We start from the raw sequence: 21,479 nt of genomic DNA, 5'->3' as shown, positions 1-21,479 counted from the left end.
GACCCATACACTAACATAATGTAACATAAACTAACCTAACTTAACCTAAACAATCCTAAATTCACCTAAACTAACCGAATGTGAACAGAAATGATCGAAATTGTAACATTATCTAGAAACAATTGCTGGACCCCTTCTAGTAAACATTAGCCTACGCGAATCATAATAGCGGATTTTGTACGATTTGAACTACTACCGTGTGCAGCTATTATTTCTGCCGTGTTTGATCACACACTGAATCGCAGGCTGTGAAGATGTTGTATGTAATATGTCGAAGCGTATAGTACATTCATTTTGTTTTGTTAGAGAATTTAAGTTTTGTTTTGCAGCAAAACGTAATTATTTAATTTTCGTTATTGGTAGGTTGTTCTTTCTCTTTTCTTAGTTCCGAGTGTCCTAGTAAGTTCCATGTAGTATCTAACATTTTTGCGTGGTGCATATTCCAGTATTTGTTGCGTATCAAGGCCCTTAATTGTAGGATTTTTTTCAATTTCTTCTTTTCTTCGAAATAAAATTAATGGAGGCTGAAGTGATATCTTCACTGTTCATTGCAGTTTCAGCGTTATATTATACACCTACGCACAACACTGTCTTAGTTCTTTTGTGAAAGTAAAGTTGTTGTTGTTATGTTTTTCTTAGGACAATTGGACGAAATCAATACATTCAAGGGTGTATTATTTTGCGGGACTTTCCCGCAGACATTTTAGTTTTTCATTTTGCATGACCGCGTTACGCTGCATGCACAATAATCGTAGCGAGAGCGTGGGTTGAGCGTCAGATCTTGCCGAGCAGCGGAAGATTACGTTATTTTTATTCCCGGTTTTACATTTTAAAGTTATAAGACGCATTCATTTTCAGCAAAGCGATTAAATTCTGTTTCGTTTTTCTTTGCAAGAAGTTACGCAACTGATGTTCACTGTTATAAGTTTTTTTTCTTTCATTTTTTAAAATCGATTGATTAATTTATTTTTCTGCCTTGGTAACTATGAGTTCGTGGTTTCGTCAGTTGAAAACACTTCATAGATACTGTACACTGAAATGGATATACAACATAATACTAAAATAGCAGCGTAGAAAAGTTTTAAATATTAATATCCGTTTATAATTTTGCTTGCTTGATATGCAAAGTAACTTTTAATAAATGTAAACTGTAAGCAGTTGTCGATGCTGATTGAATGATCTTTTTTTTTTTTATTTCATACTCCGTAACGCTTCTAGATTTCCTTTTACTATATTATGAGGATGTTTCTTGTCTTTTATTGCCCAATTACAGAAGTCCTTTTCTGTTTTAATGATCATTTTTCTTGCAATATGTAGAACCATTGGCGTACTGTGAGGGTTTTCAGGTTTTAACCCCATCCTGTTTAAGTAAAATATTAAAAAAAAACAAAAAAAAAAAAAAAAACGAAACGTTTACCATATAAAGATCTGTATACAAACCAGGGTTGAAAAGAAATATTAAAAACTACATTTTTGTTGATTTTTAAAAATTTAAGTTTTTTTTAATGTAAACCATTTGCACTTGATTTTTTTAAAAAACGGAATACAGTTTAAATTATATTGTTTTTCTTAGTTGGTAAACTAGGGAGGTTTCTTTTTCTTAATTAAGTGATGTCCGAGTAAAAGCGAAATCAGGAATTTCCGAAAATTTATGCTGTTTTGTGCAAGATGCTTCTCACACGTAATAGTTACTCAGTAGCAGTCCAATATTGTTCACCCAACATTTAAAAGCGGACGCGATCACTGTAATCTTTGGGCGAAAGGAAGACAAACTCCTCCCTCCTGGAATCGAATCCGAGTCTCCCGCGTCAAAGGCATGTACGCTATCAATGTAGCCACGAGCGGAGCCCTCATGTGTTAACTGTCTTCATATATTCATTAGAAAAAAGTCATTATTGCTTACGAAAAATTTGCCACTTACCTTTTACCCTTAGGAAAAACATTTCAATCTAAGTGTAGGACTAGTTATAAACTTCGAAGGTCAACCCAAGTGCTAACTACGTTTAGAAATGCATTTTAAACGGTTCATCCATTTTTGACGCACGTATGAACGTATTTTCAATGAGGAGCTTATATACCATATTGCACCTCCTTGACATGAGATGGTGAGATATTCCATTTTTGACGTAGGCTTACCTATTTAATTCACCTTTTACACCTTAGGGTACGCGTTTTAATGAAAATGACGTAAAATCACGGCTCGCGTCAGGTACTAATTTCGTTCAAAAATTCATTTCAAACAGTTCAGGTGTTTTCTCGTGATGAGAGAAATCTTTGAGTTTAACTCGCCCGTGAGGCTAAGGGAGACGATGATTAAAGCAAGTGAATGATGGAAGAATTGGTGGAACGAGAATGGGGGAGAATCCCGAGAAAACCCACAGAAGTGATATCCTCCACCACAAAGTTGCTTGGCTGGGGATCAAACCACAGATCTTCGTGCACCAGTGTAAGCACATTACCGCTGAACCACTCCCGTGATGAGAAAGAACAGTAATGCTATTATAATGTAGTGAGAAAACATTATAGAAATTGCCTCCCTCTGCGACCTAAGGAAAGCGGGAAGCTTCTAAAATGCTAGGGCACGCGTCTACTTATTTTTCATAAAGATTTTATATACAAAGTTTCATCCTCGGAACGTGACAGACACGTGAGATGTGTTATTTTTGGCATACACTTTATAAACACTCTAGGGGGGGATCAGTGGTAGAGCGTTCACCACCGGTGCTTGGAGTCCCTGGTTCGATGCCAGCTCGCGCCGGGTGTACTTTGTGGTGGACAAACATCGTGCTCATGGGTTTTTCTCGGGATTCCTCCGACTTTTTTCATTCCACAATTTCACTCATCATCACCGTCTCCTTTAGCCTAACCGGCATAAGCGTGGGACGTAAAACCTAAAGATTTCATTTCATTTTATAAACACCCTTTCCCCTTAGGCTGCGCACTGATAAAAGTGACATAATAAAATCCTGACTTACGCCAATTGCTGAGTTCAAAAATTTATTTCACAACGGTTCGACCGTTTTCTTGTAAAATATGAAAATGAAATGAAATCTTTCAGTTTAACGTCCCACGGTTATACTCTTTCGGCTAAGGGTGACGATGATTAAGGCAAGTGAATGATGATGAAATAATTGGTGGAATGAAAATGTAGGAGGGAACGGGAGTACCCCCGAGAAACCTACGAACATAATGTTGTCCACCACAAACCTACTTGGCCAGGGTTCGAACCAGGGACCCCCACGCACCAGAGGTAAGCGCTCTACCACTAAGCCACCTTGCCTCTATCCCCGTTTTCTTGTAATGACGAGACAGAAAATGTCGATTTGAATGTGGAAAGGGGGAAAAATAATAGAAGTTTCTCCGTTCTCCCTTTAGAAGCTGAATTTTTGAAAGTGCTGGGACATGTGTCAGAATATTCAACACACCAATTTTCATCTTTCTAACTTGAGAGGCTTCTCATACCCTCTATTTCTGTCATAAATTTTAAATCTATCCTCCTCTCATTAGGACACGCATTTTAATCAACGTGATGTGGTAAAAACGCGTCGTAAGGTAGATGCTAACGACGTTCAAAAATTCAGTGTAATAATAGTTATTGTAGAGTTAGTAGTTGTTCCTTTGTAAACCAATCTATAACTTATCAAATCACTGACTTAAAAAAGATAATTAAAGATGCTAAGGTGACACGTGATGCGTTTAAGTATTTATTAATGGAGGTTTCAATGGAACTTATTTTTGTCAACAACTTATTTATTTTACATAAACAACAGTGTGTGTTTATGTAAAACTTAAGCCGCTGACGAAGATGGTAGTTCCCATTGAAATATTGAGATGCATTCTTGACTTAGTAACTAAAGTAACTTTTTGAGTAATAAAAATAACAATTGCATTTTCTTTTTCTATATGAATTGTTTCTCTTGTACAGAAAATTTCAGAATAGCTCTTAATTTAAGGAGGTAATTATGATACTAGATGAAATAGTGGACTTCTTATGTTTATTCTTTAGAATTTTAAGAATATCCTAGTACAAAAGAGAAAGAATATTGGAACAGCAGTTCGAAATAAACTGTTCTAATTAGGTATTTCTGGATTTGATGACTCTTTATCTACTTCATGATGCCGTTTCGGTTCAAAATTCTATGCTTTGCATCTCCCACATTAATTCATTAACCATTTCGCTACTAAGGGGCATACAGAGGCAGTTCGCTACGGAAGTCACACAAGTAACAATTAGTTTTTGTGTCTGTTTCAAACTAGAGGAAGAAAATTTTCCTAAGTTAGTACAATAGATATCGTTTTCCCCGTAGTTTAAAGCGATAAAACGCGTACCCTACTGGTTAGCAGAGTCAGAGAAAATGAGCTCAGGGAAGAAGACTGGAAATCAGGGCAATTTTTTTAAATATATTTTTTCTAACATTAATTGTACATCAGTTTCACCTTAGCCAAACATTATAATACCTATTTGTTTTTTTATTGCTGTTTTATTTCTTCTACATGCAATATTAATGATCACAGTATAGGACGTTGCTCAGATTTGTATGGGAGGTAGGTGGAATGTACGTATGAGGAATTGATTACTATTTGTTCCTATAGAATAAATGTTCTCATATATAAATATTCACCGTTATTTATTCCTTATTTATATGTCAACGTCATCCGACACCTGTCATGAAAGTTACGGAATTTCCTGTCATAAGTCAGGGAAATAGATTTATCCAGATCAGTAGAATAATTTATTCCCTAGATTTCTTCCTATAGAATAATTTATTGAATTGCATTTCTTTTGTGTATTTTTAAAATTTTTATTTTATTTTTTTCATGATCAAAAATACGAAGTAACTTCACAGCAGCTCTGAGAAAGAGAAGAAGTTAAATTAGTGTGTCGTAGGGTTTTGAACTACATAGTTAGTGTGCGAGTTGGAAAAGGTTGAAAACGCTGCTTTGCGATATAAAAATTTCCTTAACAAACCTGTTATCTGATTCGTATATAACTTGAAGGAGTGTCAGTATTACTCGCTAGATATATTCTCGGAAGAAAAAGCGAAAGCAATGCCAGTTTTATTAATAGTTCTTTTAAACTGAATAGCACCATTTTTATAAATGGTTAAGTTGATTATCTGTTACTTCATATGAACTCCATGAAGTAATTAACGCTGAAATTAGGAGTACAATATTACAATTATATGGGCCCATGAGAGGATGATTCGAATTAACAAAAAAATTCGCTAATTAACAATAAATCCTCCCTTGAAAAACCTAAATATTTTTCAGACGTTTCGGAACTCAAAGCTGGTTCCGTCTTTAGTGGCAAGGTGAAAAGGATTAAAACGGGTAGAAGATAAAAAAAAGGAGTAAAAACAAGGAATACATACCACTAAATAATTAAATGAAACGTAAAGAGTAGATTCTGAAATGTAACGAGCAGAGCGAAGTGCAAAAGGAGTGATGAATTGAAGATAGCAGGGTGTCTATGATACGTCACTATTGCCCGACTCAAAATATGCATCAAAGATAGGTAACTAGATTCTATCAATGTTGCCAGTATCAAGATTCAAAGCAGGTTTATATTTATGAATAAAGAATGATTCTGTAATTTCCCGTTGTTTTAAATGAAGCGCCAATCCCTAATGCCTCTTCCTGTGACTTTTTTTTTTTCTTTTTTATTGTCTAACATGTCCCTTAATTCGAGCGTTAATATGGCGTTTCGTTTGGCCTATATATGAGGAGTCACATTCGCATTGAACGCGCTAAATGCCTGGCTTATTTAGTGGATCGACAAAATACCTTTTTAAGTCCAGGGAGATGTTTTTGTAGACTTCTTGGGGGGATACTTAAAGCATATATGATATGCTTTGCAAGAATACGTTACATTCATTTATTTAGTGGTATGTATTCCTTGCTTTACATTTTTTATCTCCTACCCATTTTAATCCTTTGCACCTTGCCACTAAAGACAGAACCAGTTTTGAGTTCCGAAACATATGAAAAATATTTAAGTTTTCCAAGGGAGGATTCATTAGTAAGTAGCCAATTTTTTTGTTAATTTAAGGAGTACAATATGTTTAAGATAACATGTTAATGATGGCAACTTCCTCTATTCCGTACATGAAAGCGATATTTAATCCGGTCGTTGTTCTGTTTGCGGTCTAATTCTTGTGTGACCTTTTTTTCTTCAGACACGATGAACTCTGCTCCAAGTCCTTATTCTACAAGTTCCATTGATTCACCCGGATCAACCTCATCATCTTCCAACATGGGAAGTGAGGCGATGTCTCCACAACAGCCGACAGTTGCCTTAGTCATTCCTCAACAAGATTTCGGTGAGTTAACCTTTCTCTGTTTATTTATTTATTTTATTTTGACTTGAAATTAATAAGCTTTTAAAGTATTAAGTCGGTAACACTTAATAGAAAAATAGTACTATGAAATTTAGTCTTAATTTTATGAAGAGTATGATTCATTATATGGAATTCAAATCAAGTTATATATATAAACTGGTTAAAATAGATCATTCCTGGTATACTTCAACAGTGAAAGAAAGAAGTGTAAAGAGTTAAGAGCCTGACATACTAAAAATAATACAAAATTTACCATTTTTCTTTTGCATATTTTTTATAAGTGAAAGGAGATAATGTAATGCAACTTACCACAATCTTAAGATAATGTCATTCTACGCGAGAGAAAAGTTTTAAAATTTCCATGTTGTCCACCAACCTCTGGTTGAGGTGAACAACAAGGAGACAACAGAAAATGTGAACCTAAAGAATTTTCAATATTACAATCCGTAGAAATTACAGTGTTGCCAGAATAACATTTCCCCCAAAATCCAAGTTAAGGCAGCGACTAGAGAAACGAACTCAGCTGCATTTGATTACGTTGTAATGTTGTCTTGGAATCGTGTGAACTACTTTTTAAGTAATAGTATTATTTAGTTTGTAATAAATAAAATAGTTTTAACATACAGTTATTAAAATTAAATAATAATGTTATTTAAAAAGTAGTTCACAGGGTGCCAAAACAATATGATACGTAATCAGATACACTTGAGTTCCTCTAGTCGCTGCCTTAACTTAGATTTTGGGGTAAATGTTATTCTGGCAACACTGTAATTTCTATGAATGGCAAAGTCCTCTGGTATAGTTGAAATATATTTGTGTGCTGGAGATTAAAAAATATTTTTCGTGTTAATTAGCTTAATAATATAATTCCAGCTCCCAGGTTCTAATAAAGTAAAATTCTTTTCAAATTGTGAAGAGGTCTTATATATCAGTAGAACCTTATTAATGTTCAGCATGGAGATGGACATATGTTTAAATCAATGTTCTGCAACCTTTTTCCACTCGCGACACAGCATAAATTATCCAGGACCCAACACGACAGGTCAGAAAAATTATTCAGAACTTCTTTTTTTAAAACTTCCATTGTGTAAATATTTGACGGTTCTTCGTGTTGTGAATCGGTTTGTATAACATCCCCTTGATATTTTTCTCTAAATGCTTTCAGTATTGGAATGGAAAAAAGGTAAGTGTGTATGAGTATGTTTCTGCTCGCCCACTCGTGATTACCATATGCGATGAAGTTTCGAAAAAAAAAATGTGATGGTTTAAAATAGCATGCTGTACATGATGCTAATGATGAGGCAAAGCATGGAATCTTGCAGAAAATAATAAATTCCAACTCTTTAACTAGTATAGACAACTGATTCGTAAATATTTTAGATTATTGGTGTTATTCTAATTTCAGGCATGTGTTTGTCCTCTGTAAATTTAAAATGTTACGTTAGAACTCTTTATTTATAGTTTTATGCAGTATTTTTTTCTACGTTCTGATAGAAAATAGCATATTATTTAGAATCTACTTACGTGTAACTGGATTATTACAGTATTTAATGTTTTCCTGTGTAGAGTGGAGGAGTTTACTATTAAATTTTTGAGTTATTGGTGAGAGAATGCATTTGTGGTTTCAGAGTGTATGTAGTATATATAGTCTTGTTCAAAAATCCTGGCTGCTCACCTTTATTATTTTGTTATTTTACTTTCAAACTTGTGTTCTTCCCTAAGCGGAAGTAATCCAAAGTATGGTATTGTTTCATGTGTGCTTGTAAAGATACCTCTTTTAAACAGAAATTTGGTGGCCAAAATTTATTTTAACAAAATGGGACTGACATTATTTGTAATTTTGAAATTAGTAACGTAAATTATTATTATTTTATTGTGTAACAGTCCTGAGTTCGTTTCCAGTAAAAGTCAGTTGTTTTATCCCGTTTCCTAGGTTTTTGATCGTGTTAATTTCTATTAAGGAATTAATAATTCCCAGACGATAGGTTAGTTGCATTGTTGGTTCGGAAATACCAACGAGGCTTGAGTATGTAGCCACAACACTACACGGTTCGGTACACGTGGTTCGGGTCAGAACTTTTGGGTAATTCACGCCAAAAGACAGATTCTAATTGTTCTGCTAGTGTTTATACGGCTTAGTAATGTAGACATTGTTATTAATATTTCAGTAATGTATTTTATTATTCCAAACACGAAAAGTACAACCTTCAGTTTAACGTCCTGCGGTTAGCTTGATGGTCTTAAAGAAACGGGTGATACATTGAGGTATTTAACACAAGTACTTCTATAAATATCTACACTTTCTTTTAATATTTTTTTCTGTAATCCCCTGTATCGAAATATTGGCAAGCTCGTAATTTCAGTTTACATATCATTAGAAAACCTAAACTTAAGAGCTTGACATACTAAAAATAGCACATTTACCATTGTTCTTTTGCTTGTTTCTCATAAGTGAAAGGAGTTAACTAACCACAATCATAGATAATGTTGTAGAATAACCTCAGAAAATATGAACCTGAAGAATTTTCACTGTTGCCATCCATAGTGATTATAGTGTTGCCAGAGTAACATCTCCCCCAAAATCTAACTTAAGGCAGTGATTAGAGGAACGAACTCAACTTCATTTGTTTACGTATCGTGTTCTCTTAGTATCCCGTGAACTACTTTTTAAATAGTAGTTGTATTTAGTTTATAATAAACAAAATAATTTTAATATACAGTTATTAAAATTAAATAATAATGTTATGTAAAAAGTAGTTCACAGGATTGTAAGACAACATGATACGTAATCAAATGCAGTTGAGTTCGTTCTTCTAGTCGCTGCCTCAACATAGATTTTTTGGGGAAATGCTATTCTGGCAACACTGAAAATTCTTTGAGATTCATATTTTCTGTTGTAGAATAACATTATCTATAATTGTGGTAAGTTGCATTTCATTATTTCCTTTCACTTATAAAAAACAAGCAAAAGAAAAGTGATAAATTTTGTATTATTTTTAGTATGTCAGGCTCTTAAACTCCTGGCGCAACAGTCCTCAAGAAGCCAGAGTGTATCAGTTTTGTAGCACTTATCTTTTTGAAGTGATGTGTAGTCAGCACATGACCTCTCCTCGCCGTTAATGCTGGTTTTCTCGATTGAAGTTCGCTATTTCTTCTAAGTAGCTCCCCGTTCGTTTACGTAAAAGATCAAGTCAACCATATTATGGTAGAGGACGTTCTATTGTCCTTGTTCCATGATAGAAATGTCTTCGGCTCAATTTTTATTAATTCTCATGCTAAACAATAAGTAAGCTTCGTAATAATTAGAGTAACAAAATTTGGCCAAGTACCGCTTGCATCTCTTCAACCTGTTCGTTCGTAGCATGCATTCAGCTCATCAAAGGTAATTGAATAATCATCAAGAAATTTGCTTAAACTCAATCATGAAGAGACTTGCGAATGCACGTATAATATTAAAAAGGTGTCGCTCACAATTCAATAGTAATAATAATTAACAAAAGACGGACAGAACTCTAGAAAATATGCCAAATCATTACGATTTCCATTACAAGTTCACATGAAGTGAATTGAAGTAGAAACCTCAAAAGAGTAGAGAGGAACATAATGCGGAAAGGAGAGAAAGGGTGAGTGAGATAGGAGGATGAAATAAGCAAATGTTGGCAGTGTACGTGTAGTCATGGATTTACAAATAGAGTCTGTCTGCAAAATCATCGATTACACTATCGATGTTCTGCAAAATCATCGACCACGCTATGAGTGTTTAGCAAAATCGTCAACTAAGTTATCGATGTTCTGCAAAATCATGGTCTATGCTATCGATGTTCTGCAAAATCATGGTCTATGCTATCGATGTTTCGCAAAATTATCGATTACGCTATCGATGTTCTGCAAAATAATCGACTACGCTATCGATGTTATGCAAAATCATCGACTGTGCTATCGATGTTCTGCAAAATAATCGACTGTGCTATCGTTCTGCAAAATCATCAATAATACTATCGATGTTCCACAAAATCATTGATTATGCTATCGATGTTCCGCAAAATAATCGATTATGCTATCGATGTTGTGCAAAATCGTCAACTACGCTATCGAGTTGTTTTCTTGTCACCATTGTCTTTTTACCAACGTAAGATTACCTGCTAGCTCCCTCTCCTCTCCGTCTGGTTTACTTAGAAGGGGAGAGGCAAACTGACGTCACAGCATTATGTTGGAAATGACTGCCATATAGTATCATGCCACAATGTGTCTGATTCAACCAGTGTGTTAACAAGAGTCATAGACGAATCTTCCCTTATTGGTGTTTTGAGGTAGTAGCCTGATGATTTCAGATTTAAATCGAATTTTCCTGTAAGGCGTCGATTTATTATTTACGATCATCTATCTATCTATCAGACGTGATCCCAGTCGCCATGTTTTTAATACTACATATATAAGAAAAGAAACACCAGTAAGTTTATTCTCTACATTTCTTACATAATATACATAATACCTTACTTCAGTAGAACATAGGAAAGTGTTATCTACTACCGCCTGACTTTACTTGCGTAGCTATAAACTTCTCTCCACAATTTCTCCCTACAGGAAACTTTTTACTTGCAAAACCAATTCAGCCGTATTTGCAAGTGGTAGAGCAGCCTCAGACCAAGTTCAGATTTCGCTATCGATCAGAGATGCTTGGTACTCATGGATGTCTCATGGGGGAGAACTCTGACCGTGTGAGAAGGAAGTATCCGTCTGTAAAGGTAAGGAAGAAAATTGTTGTCTTGTCTTCCTTGAATATTTTACTGTAAGATATGTTTTAGTGCGTATTACGTTTCTTATTTACTGCTAGTAGTACTTGTATGGTAGGTGGGAACCTTTTTGTACTATTACTGCAGTGACACATTATCGCTACGTCTCCAAATTCCAGTATATGTAAAGTTCAAAATTTTGTAGGAGAAATTTTTAAAAAATGCTCTGCACGCATTATTGTTACAATTTTAATATAAAATCAGCTATGTGTCGTTAAGAACACTTAGCAGAAAACGATAGGAACAATTTGACCTCAACATCACATAGCGGGTTTTGATTTATGACGTTATTACCCCTTAAATGAACTATTTTGCATAAGGGAGTGTGTATTAATATACTCTAAACCAAAATGCTTCTGTATCAGTAAAAATTGCATTTTGAGCAAAAACTGATCATAGCAGTTTTTTGAAGGCACAGAGACGACATATCTATGTTCGCTACCGTCGGTTCCATTGAAAAGTATCTAACTTGGGGTTCCTGTTGGAAAGAGATGGGCAAATATATATTGAGTATGGTTAATTCAACAATAGATTATAAAGCCTAGACAAAGGGGAAGGGCTAAAGTTAAAGTGAATGTTAGGTGACTTGAACTAGTAAATATGTAAGGAAATATATGAAATAAATTAAATGAAATAATAAAATAAATGAATGAAACAAATAATAAAATAAATGAAATAAAATAAGGAAATAAATGAAATAATAAAGTAAAAGAATGAAATAAATAATAAAATAAATGAAATAAAATAAGGAAATAAATGAATGAAATAAATAATAAAATAAATGAAATACAATAAGGAAATAAATGAAATAATAAAGTAAATGAATGAAATAAATAATAAAATAAGGAAATAAAATTATTGAATAGAATAAAGGGAAGTAAGGAAGTAGGAAGGTTCTTCCTTGTTAACTGGTACGTCCAAGAATGGTTTTGAATTCTTTATGAAGAGTTAAGGTAATTTTATTCTTTAACTGGAAGGAACCAGAAGGACATTGGAATAATTAGTAATCCAATAACTGTTCTTAGTCAGTTAAATGATATATTATTTATAATGTAAGTAGAGAGATAAAAAGTTGAAAAAAAAGGTTTATTATCATTTTCAATTTATAGTCATTTTTTAAATATTAATACTGTCCGAAATTGAGAAAATGAGTGTATTTAGAAGCAGAAACTGTTATAGACCGTAATGTAGTATCTTCTAATGGGGTAAGTAATTATTATGTACGTACGTATTACTTCTTTATTTTATAAATAATACATGGTGAAGATTACTTATACAATATATAAAAGCACCGCATGTAATAATTACGATTATTTGTTTGTCATTCACACATTATGTTTTAAATGTCCTTTTAGCATGCTATTAGCTGCAAAACAATGATTGTACACTCTTGCCCAAAATGATTGTCTCATATCTATAACTGTCTGCTTGTAAGAATATAATTTGATAATGATTTTGCAGGATATTTTTATATAATACTGGTACTATGTGTATAATCGGGAAATGTATATTTGCGGTAAATTTCATTGGAAAAGAATTATAAATAAGAAAATTAGAATAAGTAAAACAAAATGTTATTAAATGGACAAAAAAGTTTTGTTTTCGTTTTATTGTTCTTATTTACTGCTCTTTTGACACACATACTAACATTGTAAGAAATACCGAGCGAACTCGTTATCAAATTATATTCCTACAACAACATATTTATAGACATGCGACAATAATTTTGGACATGACTGTACATGCAGATAAAATCGTCAGTTCCAGGAGATCTGGAAATATCCATAGTGTTTTGTTCATTTGGAACAGTAATTAATGTGTTTTGACCAGCAAGTAGCGAAGCGGGGTAAAAGAACTTGTATTTTTTACATTTCGCAGCGTAAATTTGATCGTCCGTTGTCGATCTCTTGCGAGTCCCAGAAGAAAAAGGATTCGAACACTTGACGTAAACAGAATACTTATAGTTCAATGAATCCCTCTGGATTACAGTACGAAATATAGTAATGTAGATTATGAATGAGAAACCGTAATATTATTAATCATTGTAATTTACACTCCAACAATAGACATAAAAGCAATAAACAGTAACACCATCTGCTGTATTTTGGAAAGTTTGCCTTCACTGGACAAGGTTTTTCTCCTTTCTCCGTTGAGAAAGTAGTAAAAGATGTTCCGAAAGGATTTCTGAGAAATGATCACGTAGGTATCCAACATACACAGGCGAATTTAACATTAATAGCATAGGAATTGTTCTTTTTCATCTCTCCTGCTGCTAATATTATTATTACTTCATATTTTTCAATTATTAATAATTTGTTTACTTTTTTCCTTGTAGCTGATGAATTTCACTGGGTCTGCTGTCATCAGGTGCTCGCTTTATACAACAAATGATCCGAAAGTTCCTCATGCTCATCGCCTCATCATTGGACGACTGGGTGGCATTGACAAGGAGGATCCCCACGAGGCTATTGTGTCGCAGCAGAATGGATATGTTGCACAGTATGTACATTTTACATGCTCTCTCTTCATTTATACTAAATATCATGTTGATAAAATGCATATAATAGAAACAAAATCTTGCGTCTGTTCAAAGAAACAAAGGCGTTGAGAAACCAAGTAAATCGAGAAATAAATCTGAAAACACACTATGCCTTGAATAGAAATTGGTTTCCTTGTCAAAGAATAATAAAAATATTATCATACAACACTGAAAATAACCAGCTAATATATTATCTTTCGCTAAATGCTTCAGGAACAGTAAGAGGAAAATAAAAGAAAGAAAGAATTAATAATAATAAAACTCTCAAACGTTTAAGTGGACCTTATATTGGAGTACCTGCGAATATTTACTCTTAAGCGCGCAGGATCGATTCCCGGTTGGGTTTGCCTCAGATTAATTGGTTTTATTCACCTTAACGTGTATACACAATAACTTCATCATAGGGTAAAATCATTATATTGGGCTTCTGTTGAAAGGTTTTTGCCTTGGATTTTAAAACTGTTATTAAATATTTTTACACTGGGCTTGTAACTTGTACAGTTGTAGTCACTGGAAAGCAGAGTAATTATATGAATAAGATATTTTGGTGTCCCCTGGCATGTTCTTTGTGAGTTGTAAGTGTGTCATATATGGCACTTACTTATTTCTTGTCGGAATTAAGTGAAAAATCTAAAATTCAAGTTTTAATTCATTTTTCAAGTTCCCATATGAGGATTTCCAATACTGATTATTATTATTATTATTATTATTATTATTATTATTATTATTATTATTATTATTCGCTAAGAAAAAATCTTGCACAAAGGGGTTAAGGAACCATTTCTTTGATAAAGAATTTGTTTCAATCTCAGATGTTGTCATAACGAACACCAAAAGGGGACCGCTGTGGCTCAGTGGCAACTGTTCACCTATGGTATTTGGGGTCCCTGGTTCGATCCCAGTTCACACCAAGTGGACTTCGTGCTGGACAAACACCGTTTGCGTGGGTTTTTTCGGGGTTCTCCCGTTTCCTCCCACTTTCTTCATTTCTCATCGTCACCGTCTCCTTTAGCCTAACCGACATAACCGTGGGACGTAAAACTCAAAAGATTTTATTTCATTTTTCACCAATAGTTCAATCTATTTTAGAAAAATTATGGCCAACTACATTCGTCTCTCTCCATACCACATATATTTTAGTTACATCCCGCGAAAGACAACGAATTTTGTATGCATTTTAGCCGTTTTCCGGAAAAATAAATGCAGCCTTAGAATATTTTCTACCTACCGAGAAAGAAGTTGCTGAATTATTAAAACTGACTCATAATTGGTTCTCGCATGAGATAGAAAATTACGTTAATAAAGTGAAAAGTGTTTTCTATGTGCGAATCTCGAATTGCAGAGAAGTCCCCATTATATGAGGGCCATCCCAACAAGTTATCATACAATTGTCAAAGTACTTCTTGATCTGTTCGATGAGATGAGGAACAAGCAAAATATATATATTTCCGTATGATAGCTAAGCTGAACCAATTTGTTTTAACAAAAAAATTCTCGAGTGGGAAGATTTTGTGATCATTAATTACTCATAGTGTTTAAAAATAGGGTACGTCTATTGTTACTTGGGATAAATGGTAATAATTTACCCCTGAAAATTCCAGATGAGTATAGCGGGACGGCAATGAACAATTGATTTATCGAGAAATTGAATTAGGAGAATCCTGTCGTTGAACATGACAGTTATACTATTACAAGTAGAATGCTCTCGGATTTCATATGCAGACTTCATAATTAAGACTAACATGACTCACATAAAATGCAGTTTCCGAAACTTGGTACATGTGTAGTGTTGCTCACGAGATTATACAGAATGTTTTTGGCGAGATACAAGTCAAGACAGATATACTTGTCGAGACGAGACAATACTTTTAAAACACATTTCCGAGACGAGACAGCCTTAAATCTGGCCTTGTGGGCAATATTGTACACTCATGCTCAAAAATTAAGGATAATTGCAGATTGCGGTACTGCACAACGTTACACTAAACAAAACTGGCGCTAATAGCATAGGCACATAGTGAACACAACATACGAACAAACGAAACATATCGGTACCACGGTATTGATGATATCCACGGTATCCACGATATTGGTGATAAGTTGAGAAATACATATGCTACAACGCCACTGTTCCCTGCGCATGTACCCCGACATCAATATGGGATATGATCACCATGCACACGTACACAGGCCGCACAACGGGTTGGTATACGCTGGATTAGGTGATCGAGCAGCTGCTGGGGTATAGCCTCCCATTCTTGCACCAGTGCCGTCGGAGTTCCTGAAGTGTCCTAGGGGTTTGAAGACGTGCAGCAATACGTCGATCGAGAGCATCGCAGACATGCTCGATGGGGTTTAGGTCTGGAAAACAGGCAGGCCACTCCATTCGCCTGATATCTTCTGTTTCATGGTACTCCTCCACGATGGCAGCTCGGTGGGGCAGTGCGTTATCATCCATCAGGAGGAAGGTGGGACCCACTGCACCCCTGAAAAAGCTAACATACTGATGCAAAATGACGTCCCGATACACCTGACCTGTGGCAGTTCCTCTGTCAAAGACATGCAGGGGTGTACGTGAACCAATCATAATCCCACCCCACACCATCAAACCACTACCTCCATACAGGTCCCTTTCAAGAATATTATGGGGTCGGTATCTGGTTCCTGGTTCACGCCAGATGGTAACCCGGCGAGAATCACTGTTCAGACTATACCTGGACTCGTCCGTGAACATAACCTGGGACCACTGTTCCATTGATCATGTACTGTGTTCTTGACACCAGGCTTTACGGGCTGTCCTGTGAACAGAGGTCAGTGCAATGCACCTCGCAGGTCTCTGGGCGAATACATCATGTCTGTTCAGTCGTCTGTAGACTGTGTGTTGGGAGACAACTGTTCCAGTGGCTGTGGCAAGGTCCCGAGCAAGGCTACCGGCTGTACTCCGTGGCCGTCTGCGGACACTGATGGTGAGATATCGGTCTTCTTGCGGTGTTGTACACTTTGGACGTCCCGTACTGTAGCGCCCGGACACGTTTCCTGTCTGCTGGAATCGTTGCCATAATCTTGAGATCACACTTTGTGGTACACGAAGGGCCCGTGCTACGACCTGCTGTGTATGACCAGCCTCCAGTCGCCCTATTATTCTACCCCTCATAACGCCATCAATATGTGTTCTTTGAGCCATTTTCAACACACAGTCACCATTAGCACGTCTGACAACATCTGCACATTTAAACGCCGCACCGCACTCTGACATGCACCAATACACCTCTGCGTATTTGGACTGCTGCCAGCGCCACCGTGCGACGACCGCACCGCATGCACCGCACTGAATGGACAAATGGACCGCATGGTCATACCCCAAGGTGATTTCCATCCGAAAACCGCCCACCAGAGCGTTGTTTGACCATGTATCCGCATTATCCTTAATTTATGAGCACGAGTGTATGTTGTTGTAGGAATATAATTTGATAATGAATTCTTCCTTTATTTCTTACAATGTTAGTATGTGTATAATCGGCAAAGATATGTATGTGGTAAATTTCATGTCAAAAGAGCAGTAAATAAGAACAATAAAACGAAAATTAAACTTTCTTCTCCAGTTTTAGCAACATTTTGTTTTACTCATGCTAATTTTCGTATTTATAATTCTTTTCCTATGAAATTTACCACCAATATACATTTCTCGATTATACACATAGTATCAGTATTAAAAGTACCCTGCAAAATCATGATCAAATTATATTCTTACAAGAAGACAGTTATAGATATGCGACAGTAATTTTGGACATGAGTGTACATGTAACAGAGAAATGATCGATTGCTCACGTGAAGGCCTTGATTATATAGCGGCATAATTAGCTTACAAATGTCGTAATATTGAGTAAGCTCTTGAGAAGTCGAACTGATCAGTTACTTCTTACTAATGAGAGTGGCAGGAGCCTGATTAATTAAGTATCTCATGAGAAAGTATATAAACTAGATGAGGTCTTTTGGGAAATATTTAAGAAGGCGAAAACCGCATTTTGCTCATATCATACTACAATCAGTTTGAAGAAGATGATTCTGAGTTCTCGGATCAAAATATTGGCATTATTCCATTATTTGTAAGAGATCGTTGGGGCCGCAGTGGCTTAGTGGTAGACTGTTCACCTCTGGTGCATGGGTTTCCTCGGGGTTCTCCCATTTCGTCCACTTTCTTTATTTCACCATTTTCATTCATTACTCATCATCACAGTCTCCTTTAGCCTAACCGGCATAAGCGTGGGACGTAAAACTCAAAGATTTCAATTCAGTTTTCATTTCCTTTCGTAAGAGATCGCGAATACGATGTCGAAGTATGAAACACCGGACTAAAGAAACACAGAAAAGTTCTTAAGCAATGAAAAAAAAAAAAAGCATATTGCGTGTATGTACATTTTACCCCCTACCCCAACACAGTGTTTATTTTCAGGTGGATGTAATCATTATTATTCAGTCTTCACGTAGTTTTAAAGAGTCAGCGTGGAAATACCTTCAGTGTCTGTCACATCTCAAATGTAGAGAAGTTTTCTTCTTATTTAGATATGCATTTAACACTTTAGAAGTCTAATTTATTTTTGATACAGCAAACAAACAGTTTTTTTAATGAATCATATTAATTACAAACGGTACGGCAAAGAATCAATCCGTTACTTTCCAAAGCCAACGATTATTGTGAGCACAATGAGCAAGAATAAAGTACGCTAGAGAAAGGCCAGAGAAGGAAGACAAGTGCCGCTTGCTATGCTCAGATACGTCATTACGAAGGGTGACGGAGACGCACGAAGTACAGATTGCGCCCCATGGGTTCGTGTTACGAATAAGAGAGAGAATAAAATTTCTAAATAAAAACATAAGGGCATTACCTAAGTTCGAGTTTTTTATTTATTTATTTATTTTTTGCGGGGGAGGGAGGGGATTTTGCTGCTTACATACACAAGATTTTCCAAACGAATGCACAACAGTTTATTCCGAAAACCTGATGCACGTACTCTGTAGTAGGAATTTGTCTACCAGCAGGAACCGGTTTAGGACTGTTCGTAACGTAGTAGGCTATATGTGATGTGGTCAGTGTGAATGGTATGTTCGTAGTATTATTTTCTTTATACGGTAAACGGCCATTCTCGAATTTAATTGGAGTTTTAGAGAGAAATAAAAGTGTACAGAAATTGGGATTCTTTGCTGTCATGGGTAGCAAGACTTGCTCAAACCAGTGAAAGACGACCTTGACCTGCGCACTCCTGGTGTATACCGTATATCATATGAATGAGGCAGAACATACATAAGACAGACTGGACGTGCAATATAACAAGGATGCAAAGAACACAACAGCTACATAAGACTTCAGCAACCCGAAAAGTCAGGATTAACAGCACATAGCCTAGAGCGTGGACACATAATTGATTTTACAAATACGACTACAGTGGCCAAGTGCAGCAATTTTTGGGGAAGAACAAAGAAAACCATAGCTATCACACAGGAAAGGAATAGTCTCAATAGAGACAGTGGGTTTCAAGTCAACCCTGTCTGGTTGGTCCTTTTCAGGAACAAAAACGCATTCAACATAGCCATTTCTCATAGCCACAAGAACAAGCAATCAGGAACCAGCATCCGTCAGCCAGTCAGAAGCCAACATTTCCCTCAACTAAACACAAGCCCCCAATCATGGATCTTCTTCTAAATAGTTTCTATATATACATGCTCATGTCTCCGGTCTCTTTATTACAAAAGATAAATGCGATGTCTGCATTCGAAACGTCGGATGTCAATACCTTTACCTGGCTGATAGCCCGGGAAGACTTATTACAATCCCCGATGAATGCGATGTCTGCATTCGAAACGTCGGATGTCAATACCCTCACCTGGCCGATAGCCCGGGAAGACTTATTACAATCCCTGAAGATGAATGCAATGTCTGCATTCGAAACGTCGAATGTCAATACCCTCACCTGGCTGATAGCCCGGGAAGACTTATTACAATCCCTGAAGATGAATGCAATGTCTGCATTCGAAACGTCGGATGTCAGTACCTTCACCTGGCTGATAGCCCGGGAAGACTTATTACAATCCCTGAAGATGAATGCGATGTCTGCATTCGAAACGTCGAATGTCAATACCCTCACCTGGCTGATAGCCCGGGAAGACTTATTACAATCCCTGAAGATGAATGCAATGTCTGCATTCGAAACGTCGAATGTCAATACCCTCACCTGGCTGATAGCCCGGGAAGACTTATTACAATCCCTGAAGATGAATGCAATGTCTGCATTCGAAACGTCGGATGTCAGTACCTTCACCTGGCTGATAGCCCGGGAAGACTTATTACAATCCCTGAAGATGAATGCGATGTCTGCATTCGAAACGTCGAATGTCAATACCCTCACCTGGCTGATAGCCCGGGAAGACTTATTACAATCCCTGAAGATGAATGCAATGTCTGCATTCGAAACGTCGGATGTCAATACCCTCATCTGGCTGATAGCCCGGGAAGACTTATTACAATCCCTGAAGATGAATGCAATGTCTGCATTCGAAACGTCGGATGTCAATACCCTCACCTGGCTGATAGCCCGAGAAGACTTATTACAATCCCTGAAGATGAATGCAATGTCTGCATTCGAAACGTCGGATGTCAGTACCTTCACCTGGCTGATAGCCCGGGAAGACTTATTACAATCCCTGAAGATGAATGCGATGTCTGCATTCGAATCTTCGAATGTCAATACCTTCACTTGGCTGATAGCCCGAGAGGAGTTACTAAAATCACATCGCCACGAAAAATTCAATTCCTTCTTCAACAAGGCTCTTGTTTGCGTACCCTTCCACTCCTTCGCTCTGCCCTGCCTTTGCATGTTTTTTTATATCTTTCATCAGTCAATTCCTTTTGCTCCTATCTCCATTTTACTCTCTCTGTTTCTTTGAAATTTCTCTGCAACTTCAAATGTTGATATACGACCTGCTCCTTGCGGCAGTAAATAAACACAATTTATATTTTATAATCCAGGTAAAATAGAAAACTTTCTTATGTATCAGTAAGGATAAGTGAGAAAGACTGTTGATTAATAACCTTTAAATATTCTAGGTTTAAGGGCATGACAATAATCCATACTGCCAAAAGGAATGTTGCCGAGGAGCTGATCAAGAAGGGAAGACAAAGAGTTTTGGAGATTCTTCGCTCGAAGAACGAGAATGCAGTCATTCCTTTGATGGAAGAAGCGATAGTAAGTAACATTTCTATATGAGTCTAGTTGTTGAGTTGAATTTCAGTTTAGCGTCCCTTTCAGCAGCGAGGCTATGTGAGACGTGGACCTACTGATTAACGTGGAATCCGAACCACATGAGCTCCCGCCGGGAATCGAACCCGGGTCTCCCGCGCCAAGGGCGCGTAAGCTAACCGCTTAGCCACGGAGGAGCTCATGAGTCTAGTTAATTTCAATTAGAAGTGAGAAGTCTTTTTTTTTTTAATTTAGAAGAGACAGTTCAGGTAAAATCACACTGGAATATGCTGTGTTTCTCATTTATTTATTTATTTAACAACAGCAATAACAATGGAAAGGGTATGGGAAGGTATCAGCCAAGGTCTGTTTAGTAGGTACCATCCCGGCATTTGCCTGGTAGAACTGAGGAAAACCCTGGAAAATCTCAGTCAGGATGGTCGGCAGCGGAAATCGAACCCGGGACCTCCCGAATGCGAAGCCAATGCTCTACCACTTGAGCTACTTTGCGGTTATAGATTCGGAATTTGTAACCAACTCTGTTCAGATTTTCAAGGAAATAGAAAACTTATTT

The 21,479-nt window shown here is 36.4% G+C and overlaps 1 protein-coding gene across 4 annotated transcripts in view; it reads left to right on the top strand.

Moving 5' to 3' along the window:
* LOC145665300 (nuclear factor NF-kappa-B p100 subunit-like) overlaps positions 1 to 21,479 on the top strand; it is a 441,938-nt gene that overhangs the window by 352,008 nt on the left and 68,451 nt on the right. For 3 of the 4 annotated variants that reach the window (XM_081732596.1, XM_081732606.1, XM_081732602.1), the window contains 5 exons: positions 6,177 to 6,320; positions 7,504 to 7,521; positions 10,923 to 11,083; positions 13,467 to 13,630; positions 20,773 to 20,911. In XM_081732596.1, the coding sequence (XP_081588722.1) occupies positions 6,177 to 6,320; positions 7,504 to 7,521; positions 10,923 to 11,083; positions 13,467 to 13,630; positions 20,773 to 20,911 (626 nt within the window). The remainder of the gene's footprint in view (positions 1 to 6,176; positions 6,321 to 7,503; positions 7,522 to 10,922; positions 11,084 to 13,466; positions 13,631 to 20,772; positions 20,912 to 21,479) is intronic. The other variant, XM_081732599.1, reaches the window with a different exon arrangement.

The sequence above is a fragment of the Thermobia domestica genome, chromosome 1, assembly GCF_964235325.1.
Source record: "Thermobia domestica chromosome 1, izTheDome1.hap1.1, whole genome shotgun sequence".
Classification (NCBI taxonomy): domain Eukaryota; kingdom Metazoa; phylum Arthropoda; class Insecta; order Zygentoma; family Lepismatidae; genus Thermobia; species Thermobia domestica.
This window is presented reverse-complemented; position numbering and strand designations above follow the sequence as displayed.